Source organism: Trachymyrmex cornetzi, unplaced genomic scaffold, assembly GCF_001594075.2.
Source record: "Trachymyrmex cornetzi isolate Tcor2-1 unplaced genomic scaffold, Tcor1.1 scaffold21, whole genome shotgun sequence".
NCBI lineage: Eukaryota > Metazoa > Arthropoda > Insecta > Hymenoptera > Formicidae > Trachymyrmex > Trachymyrmex cornetzi.
Genome location: NW_017296741.1, coordinates 1,170,228 through 1,179,265, shown reverse-complemented (window position 1 = coordinate 1,179,265; position 9,038 = coordinate 1,170,228). Strand labels below are relative to the sequence as shown.

The 9,038-nt window shown below is 32.8% G+C and overlaps 2 protein-coding genes across 3 annotated transcripts in view; one reads left to right on the top strand and one right to left on the bottom strand.

Annotated features, from left to right (window-relative positions):
• Nucleotides 1–1,037, bottom strand: part of LOC108759911 (peroxisomal membrane protein 2) — an 8,211-nt gene extending 7,174 nt beyond the window's left edge. The window contains exon 1 of the mRNA XM_018505608.1: nucleotides 968–1,037. The gene's annotated coding sequence lies outside the window, so the exon portion shown is untranslated. The remainder of the gene's footprint in view (nucleotides 1–967) is intronic.
• A 62-nt stretch (nucleotides 1,038–1,099) lies between these two features.
• Ubr3 (Ubr3 ubiquitin ligase) overlaps nucleotides 1,100–9,038 on the top strand; it is a 28,632-nt gene continuing 20,693 nt past the window's right edge. Inside the window, exons 1-8 of one of the 2 annotated variants that reach the window (XM_018505600.1) lie at nucleotides 1,100–1,977; nucleotides 5,134–5,347; nucleotides 5,618–5,746; nucleotides 6,172–6,419; nucleotides 6,542–6,786; nucleotides 6,897–7,014; nucleotides 7,100–7,506; nucleotides 7,600–7,755. In XM_018505600.1, coding sequence (XP_018361102.1) covers nucleotides 1,737–1,977; nucleotides 5,134–5,347; nucleotides 5,618–5,746; nucleotides 6,172–6,419; nucleotides 6,542–6,786; nucleotides 6,897–7,014; nucleotides 7,100–7,506; nucleotides 7,600–7,755 — 1,758 coding nt within the window. In that variant the 5' untranslated portion in view covers nucleotides 1,100–1,736. Of the gene's footprint in view, nucleotides 1,978–5,133; nucleotides 5,348–5,617; nucleotides 5,747–6,153; nucleotides 6,420–6,541; nucleotides 6,787–6,896; nucleotides 7,015–7,099; nucleotides 7,507–7,599; nucleotides 7,756–9,038 lie in introns of both variants that reach the window. The other variant, XM_018505599.1, reaches the window with a different exon arrangement.

The following is a 9,038-nucleotide window of genomic DNA, read 5'->3' as shown; positions in this document are numbered from 1 at the left end:
AGTCCGGATCTACAACAGGTGATTTAAGCTTTAAGCCATAAGAAATTGACCAATTACAATCGAATCCGAGGGGAATAATCGATTGTGATTCGCCCATTTGTTATGACTTAATGCTGAATTCACACTGTATCCGATTTTCGTCGTACAACGCTCTTCAACCAATCAGAAAACAGAATTCCGATGATACGAAGAAAAATCCATCGGAATCCTGCTTTCTGATTGGTTACAGAGCGTCGTACGACGCAAATCGGATGCAGTGTGAATCCAGCATAAGGCTTAAAAATCTATTGTAGATCCGGTCTTATGCGTTAGTCCGGATCTACAATAGAGTTTTAAGCCTTAAGCCATAAGAAATGGGCGAATCACATTTATTCTTCTTGGATTCGACTGTAATTGGTCAATTTCTTACGGCTTAAGAGCCCAGACACACACTCTTGCATAACGCATAAGTCCGGATCTACAATAGAGTTTAAAGCGGGGAGCACAGACTCTTGCATAACGCATAATACATGAGGCATAAGAAATTGAACCAACCAGAGTTCTCTATTACATGGAAGGGAAAGAAACGGAGAACTTCGATTGGTACATATTCTTATGCATTACGTATTATGCGTTATGCAAGAGTCTGTGCTCCTCGCTTAAGCCTTAAGCCATAAAAAATGGGCGACAGTCGTTTATTCTTCTCGGATTCGACTGTAACCCCGGATCTACAATAGGGTTTTAAGCCTTAAGCCATAAGAAATGGGCGAATCACAGTCGCTTATTCTTCTCGGATTCGACTGTAATTGGTCAATTTCTTACGGCATAAGGCATAAAACACCTATTGTAGATCCGGACTAATTGGTCAATTTCTTACGGCTTAAGACTTAAAACACCTATTGTAGATCCGGAGTTATGCAAGAGTGTGTGCTGCGGCCTTTAACACAAGAAACGCACCTTGTGCATAGACTTTATTCAGATACCTTACCACGTCGATAAAGCAGACCACTCAGCTATCACCGAGCAAGCAGTAAATCGAGTGAACTGAAGTGGACGCGCCAGTGAGGCTGTCTAATCCGTACATCACTTCGGTCATCGGTTTCCTGGTCTCTCTATCTTTCTCAGCGAAACGGTTGATCGGTTGACTCGCGTTGATCGTTGATCCGTCATATCGTACTGTATCGTACGTGGATCGCGTGGTATTCGTGTCCGAGTCGTGTTTGTCGTGTCTGTCGTGTCGTGCTGTTATCGCGATTCGCGTGTCGTGTATTCTACATACATCGTATCGTGTATCGTAAATCGTATATCGTGTCGTCGCACAATTTCGCTCATTGAGCGCAATCCGTTCGTACAAATAATCGTCGCACTCCCAGCGCCTCATTCCCAGAATAGAGACACCATCGAGCGTGTTATAAATCGTCGTGGTCTGCCGTGCACGGGGATCGTAGCGCCGTTAACGTCAGTTAACGTTAACGGGGAAGTTCGAGCTCGGAGTCGCCGACTTCGTCATGCCGTCGGCCGCGGCCACGACGACGACGGCGACGACGGCACACTCCGAATCGGGAGGAGACGCGTTCTCCCGCTGCTGATATGGGGCCACTGACCGAGCGCTTGGTCCTGGTCTCCGTGGGCCCTCCCTGCTTCGAAAATAAATAAAAGTCTCGAACGGCTCTATATAAGGAGATTGTGAACGACGACGACGACGACGACGACGACGACGACGACGTCCTCTTCTAAGGTATACAACCAGGCTCAGGATGGCCTCGACCTCCAGCAGCGATGTCCAGGTGCTAATGGGCAAGGGCAAATGCGGAGCAGCGGCCTACATCAGCCTGGCTACTGGTCGGGACACCGGGACTAATACAAACCCGCCGTATCTCAACGAGCTGCTGGATGTCCTGCTGAATCCTAGCAAACCTATCGATGACTGGGAGACCATCGATTGGTGCAAATGGCTCATGGCTGGTGGCCGGACACCCGATGAGTTCGCCAATACAGGTGGTTATCCGTAATAAAAAAAATGGTCCTACGAAGAAGGATGCATGACTAATGATGAAATTAATAGCTTAATATAGTCCTATAAATTTACACCAATTGTTTAATATTTATACCAAATTTATAATTTTTTATTAAATTGTTTTAATTTTATCAGTGCGTCTGAAGGACGGTGTACTAAGGTGGTACAATATAATAATAAATCAAGATGATCAATTAAATACATGTGTATACATTTACAAGTATTGTCGAAATTAAGATAATTTAATAGAAAATTGCTAATTAGTATTGAGTATTAAACAAGTGGTATAAACTAGGACATAACTAAAATAACTTTATGTGGACATGATAAGACTTCTCATCACGTAAGTTTCTTAATTTTTAAGTTAAAGCGTTGCTGATGAAGACTCAAACTAGAGTCGAAAAGTACGTTGTTATACATTTTTGTATTTGCAACTTTATGTTAATGTTATGGAAAATTAAAATTTATCTATTAAGATAAATACATATTATCTTCGGTGTCAATTCTTATCACTCGCTTTATTTTTGTTGTTTCCATTTTTGACGTTAATAGACTTATATAGAAGTTTTTATTATTAAATATTTTAAATAGATAACATAAGTTATCAAGTAGCTAATTACAGATACTGTAATGTGTCAATACAGGATAATGTATTCTTCTATAGAAAATTTACAATGTTTTATAGAAAATTCCTGTTGTCATTACTTGTAAACATTGTGTTTGTCTTTTTCAAAGTACTGAAGTATCGACGCTGCAGATGAAGCAAAATTATTTTTACAATCAATGTTTACTTGCTGTTTGAAACAAAATATTAATGCTAGAAATCTCTATTGATTAACTGAAGAACTTTATTGCAAATATCAATTTAATTTGCAACACAAAGTACGGAATGTTGTAAAAGTTAAAGCCAAACTTATATAATGCGTTAATACGATTAAATTAAAAATGGAAGACAGTAAGAACTATAAGAGATCAATGATATTTATTAGTAATAAATACAGTTTTATATCTTGTTTTTTCAAAGCAATGAGATAATAGAAAAAGAGGGCTAATACAAGCAGTTAATGAGTGTAAGTTAAAAAATAAAAACATACTTTATCACAAAATATCAAAAGGTCAGTTACCAGTTTTGACTTACAGAGTTTTCTTCAACCAAAAATAATAAATACATAAATAAAAAAAATTACTTAAAAATATTCAAAGAAATCTGCAGAAAGTTAAAGGTTATTTAAAGTAACGATTACAAAAACGAAGTCTAAACAAATGTACACATCATTATATAATCAACTGATAAAATGTATCAAATGTGAAAAATAAAATAAAATGAACTAATCAAAATAAAATTAATTAATCTTAGCATGTTCGTTCTTTTGTTGAAACTCGTAGTCTGCTCTCCAAACCGAGACATAGAATAAATTATTATCTTTCTTTTATTTATGTTCTTTTTATTTGACTGAAGAAGAATCTGTGAGTCAAAATTATTCTTTTGACATTTTGTAATAAAGTACTTTTATTTTTTAATCTAAATCCGTTAGTTGTTCATATTGGTCTCCTTTTTTATTATATATTGTTTATAAATATATTTTTTATATCGATTATATTAATTTCATAATTCCTTAGCCCTAGTTCCACAATTTTTGTCATGGTTAACTCTTAACCGAGGCTCAATTTGTTTCTCATCTCTTTCCAATTCTAGAATAAGTTGAATTTCGGTTAAGAGTTTCGATTAACCGTGAGTTATGGAATTGGTTATGGAATTGGCCTTAGATAAGTTGCTGACTCAGGAAAAAATACCATTTATTGTTTATACTATTTATTGTTTATACTCAAATTTAATTTGCTTGGAGTAAATATATAATTATTATTTATTATAAAATTTGATACATCAGAGACGAATATCATAGATCGGAATATGTAATACTGACAAAAATTAAAGTAATATGAAAGTCGTGAACTGTATAAGCAATACATTGTTCGAACTGAAAATTATAAGATTCACGCAAAAATATTAGGCATCAAGACTCATTTTGACGAAATACGGCCTTTTTCACTTATTTATTCGTGTCGAACATTTCTCGGTCAAGTTTCACTTACTATTGTACAAACAATAACTAACAATCAGTTGTTTTCAGCGATTTTTCTAAGGAATAATAAAATCAATCATAAAACAAGATTTTGTTAGTAAATAATTAAAAAACTATTTTTGGATACTAGAAATCTCTTTTATCCATTGCAATATTTTAAAATTCTGCATAAATTTGCTCCCACTTTTTTTAAATGCCTTGTATTTTATAGAAATATTTATAACTGTTTTGTTATTTAAATATTAGTGTTTTATTTAAAATCTTATCTCTAAAAAATGAGCAGCAATTAATTTAAGTTTTTCTATCTATAAGCAATTTTATTGATAGAAAATCTTAAACGAAGCTAATTTTATAGTTAAATAATATATCTTATGTCAAAATTATAAAATTTTTAAGAACTATTATTGGATTAATATATAAAATTTATATTTTTTATTACAATAAACACTTACTTTGCTTCGTATACCTTATTTGCAATGTTGCAATTTTATAAACTATACACGCAGGTATAAATATACAGTATTTGCGTATTTGGCAACGCTAATTTTTCAGATAAACATATAGTCATGGGAAGACAAGTATAGAATTGCAGCTATAGTCGATGACGTTAGCTTAACTCACGTTACAAAAATTACATTGAGTTTCTGTTTCAAATGTTATATAAGGGCAATTTTGTGCACTCTGAGGCATTAATTTTTTAAAATATTTATCGTAAATAATATGAAGTGTAAGTAACATATAATTGCAACATTATTTAGATTACTTATTGCTATTCATATCTTGTGTATTTACAACATTAAGAAGAATTTAGTTATACCTCAGAGAAAACTCTCTAGAAGCAAAACATTTTCGTTTGTATATAAATGTACGTGTGTCCTTTTTTTACAGATTATATTATTTTTATTAATATACTTTAATAAAATAGTAAACACTTGGAAACTCGATGATAATTACAAAAATGTATGATTACAAAATTATAAAAGTGGTATTAATTGTATTATGGAAACAGACTATAATCCTGTTGTTTATCAATCAAATTTTTACTTTTTTTAGTACGCACTTACGATAATGCTACTACCTGCGGTCTAGTGTGGACACCAAACTTCGTAGCGTATCGCTGTCGTACGTGTGGCATATCTCCCTGTATGTCTTTATGTACCGAATGTTTCAAGAAGGGAAATCACTATCGTCACGACTTCAACATGTTTCTCAGCCAAGCAGGTGGTGCATGTGATTGTGGCGATACGTCTGTGATGAAGGAGACTGGGTAAATCGATTAACACAAACACAATATTCTGTAGAACAGTAAAAATTGCGGGATATATTGAAAAATCTCTTGGCTTCCAAAATATCATAATTTTTCTTAAATATTACTATTTCTCTCGTTTTTTTCTTTTTCTTTTGAAGGATATGTCAGGGATATTATGATTTCCCAGCAAGATATCTTGACATATTTCCGTAAATTTTTTTGTGATCTATGAACACATTCTTGAATTATTTTTCTTTACATGTTACTGACTCGTTTTCTATTTTACAGATTTTGTGATAGGCATGGGCCAAACGCGACAGTAAATAAATCAGTTGCACCGTCTGATCTGATGAGTGTAGCCGAGGCAATGATGCCCAGAATTATTCTTCGACTTATACAACATTTACGTGAAAATTGGTATGTTGAACATTATACTTCGTAAGTTATTATCAATTTCTTAAGTGATAAGATCGTAACGGAAAATAGGTCTTTCTATATTTAAATATTTGAACTATTAGAATGTAAAAAAATTATATCTTATCTGACCTTTTATCGCATGATGTAAACTGACAGATTTCAAATTGCATAATTCGTGTTGCTTTTAAAATTAAAGTGATTGTATCTTTAGAAACAAAATTTTTTTTTCACATATATGTTTATATTTATTTTTAATTCTAAGAGATAAAGAGAATATGCTTATCAAATTTGTATCATTTTTAGTGATCTTTAAAGATCTTGAATGTCGAGAAATGAAATTGGAACAAAATTATAATATATGTTAATAATAGTCTTAATGATATTAATTATTGTTTTACTTATTTTAGTAAAATGGGAGTGCCTGATCAAAAAAGTGCTATACATGAGGCAGATGCATATCTCACCATGTTGCTCGACTTGAATAATATGGGCGCACTAATGAGGCATGTCATGACATCAGCTCTCACGAATCCGCAGAAATATCGAGGTCTCATGGATCCTTCTGTGTTAACGGGACAATCGGAGTATGATAGCTATTGCCAGGATAGCAATAAAATATATCAACATGCTGTAAAATCGCTTCCAAATCCCGAACCCCCAGATGAATACAAAGGTAAGTACATTTAGTATTGCAATATAATTTCATGGTAATTTCGCGATAATATTAATAATAACGATTTTCACGACAAAATAATTTACGTATATGAACGACTTATGACATATTTGCTTTTTTAGAATGTGTGTCGCTTCAAGAGCACTTAGAACATACCACTTTCTTGGAAGAACTAATGTTCTGGACCGTCGCTTACGAGTTTCCGCAAAAATTAGTCTGTCTGCTTTTGAACATGTTGCCGGATCCCGATTACAAAGAAGCTTTAACTCGCGCCTTTGTGTTACACTACAGCAGAATCTCGATGATGCTTGAACGTTCAATGGATCCTGATACATTGAGCAATAGAGTTGTTCACGTTAGCGTACAGGTATTTATCTTATTAATTCTCAGTCAGTAAATATTATGACATACACATATAAATTTTTATTTGCAGTTTGTTTCCATAACGTATTAATTTCGAACTTTTATACTTTTCAGCTTTTTAGTAACGAGAAACTAGCATTAAGAATGGTTGATCAATTGAAGTTATTACATGTTATGGTTATTAGTTTGAAATACATGATGAGCAAAATACTCATTCAAAACACTTTGCACGGTACGTACGAGTAAAATAAAATAAAGACCGTTAGCATGTGAACTTGAACCGAACAGTAAGATTGAAAGGAAGATTTCTATTTCAGATCCGGATAAAAATTTCCATTATGTTGTGGATTGCGGACGTCAAGTGATGAAGGAGCACTGTTACTGGCCATTAGTATCTGATTTAAACAACGTACTCTCACATAAGCCAGTCGCTGTTAAATTCATGAGCGATAATACTCTCCTAGAAATGTGGTTCGACTTCTTGTCTATGTTTCAAGGCATGAATGTCAATCAGAGAGAACTAAGTCAACATGTCGAGTTTGAGCCCAATACATATTATGCGGCATTCAGTGCTGAACTGGAAGCCAGCGCGTATCCGATGTGGGCTCTTGTGTCGCATCTTCGTGGCCCCGAGAGTGCAACATTAAGTCAACGAGTGCTTAACTTTTGCCTTACAGCTTTGCAAGATTGGCTCGATGCCGTAAACTATACGGATCCGAATGTGGTGAGTACAACTCTCATACTGCGTGTGTACATACTTACATAGATTGTATTCTAATACTTTATAATTTATACGCTCTTTTTTATCTTTCTTCAGAGTGATAGTTTACAAGTGTCGTTTCATCTACCGCTTCATCGATATCTCGCAGTGTTCATGTGCCAGGCAATCAGACAGCAGGGAGCAACTCTACGCGAATTATTGCCACCCACAGATATGTTGCATCTTCTCATGATGCACCCCTTGCGAGTGCAGGTGAGTGTGCATTTTTCTTTCTACTCCAATTAATTCTTCGCGGATGCTAAATCATATTATTTGTCTATAATAGCTCTTCAAATTTTCTTAAAATTGAAGATTTCAAATTTGTCTCTAAATGTAATACTTCTAACAGATCTTTTGCACCAATAAACGATTTAATTCTATTCGGTTAGATTATTTATTTAAATAATTAGATTAATAGAAATACAATTGAAAAACTTTGGTCCGCAAAGGGTTAATGGTCTCAAGGTGAAGAATGAGAGATTCCTCATCGATGACTGTTCATGCATGTCTATGATGCATTACTTGCAAACAGTCAGCATATATGCAGATATAGATTTTGTCATTATGACAATTTATTTTGAAAGACATACACATTTATAGGCACATAATGAGAAAATTAAAGAAAAAAGTTATATATAATATTACAAAAATATTAAAAACTCATTTACGAAGATTCTAAATAATATCTATTATAACATTTTGAACTAAATCTAGAAAAGACAGCTTACAATATAGTTTTATATGAAGTTGCAACATGGTAAAAAAAAATCATCGTACAACATTCTTTTTTATAATCTTAACCTTAAACCTAAAATGAAATACTTTCTTAATAATATAAACTTTTGGAATTTCTTTATATAAGTCTGATATGTATATATTTTTTAATAATAATCAAATCAAAACTTACAAAAAAAAACGGCAGCAATTTGCTCTTTAAATACTTTATTCTAGATTGTTTTTATATAAAATTCTTTAATCAGTTTAAGATTAATGATATAAGTTCGCTATAGATTGTTTTTATATAAAATTCTTTAACAAATTTAAGATTAATAATATAAGTTACTAGTTACGATTTGTCCAACGATATACTGACAAACGATGGCTTTATTACACTGAGAAAAAAAGTTGTTAACTTGACTAAATGCTTTAGCTCGTAATGATTATTTAGTTCAAATATTTATATATTTAGATTAACAAAATCTTGTAATTTAAAATATGTTATTTGTTTGAATTAACAAATATTTGCTTGATAGTCCGTGCCCGCTACATTTAGTTGAATTAACTAATATTTTTTTGAAACAGCAATTTTTTCTCACTGTAATAATGAGTATAACAGATTTAATAAAAAATCTATATGTAATTACAAAAAGTATAGGACTTAAATATGATAACTGTTCATTGCATAGGAAATATTGGTTTTAGAGATTTTGCATTTTAATTAAATAATTTTTCGAAATTAGAAATTGCCTTTGCATTTTGATTAAATGTAAATAGAA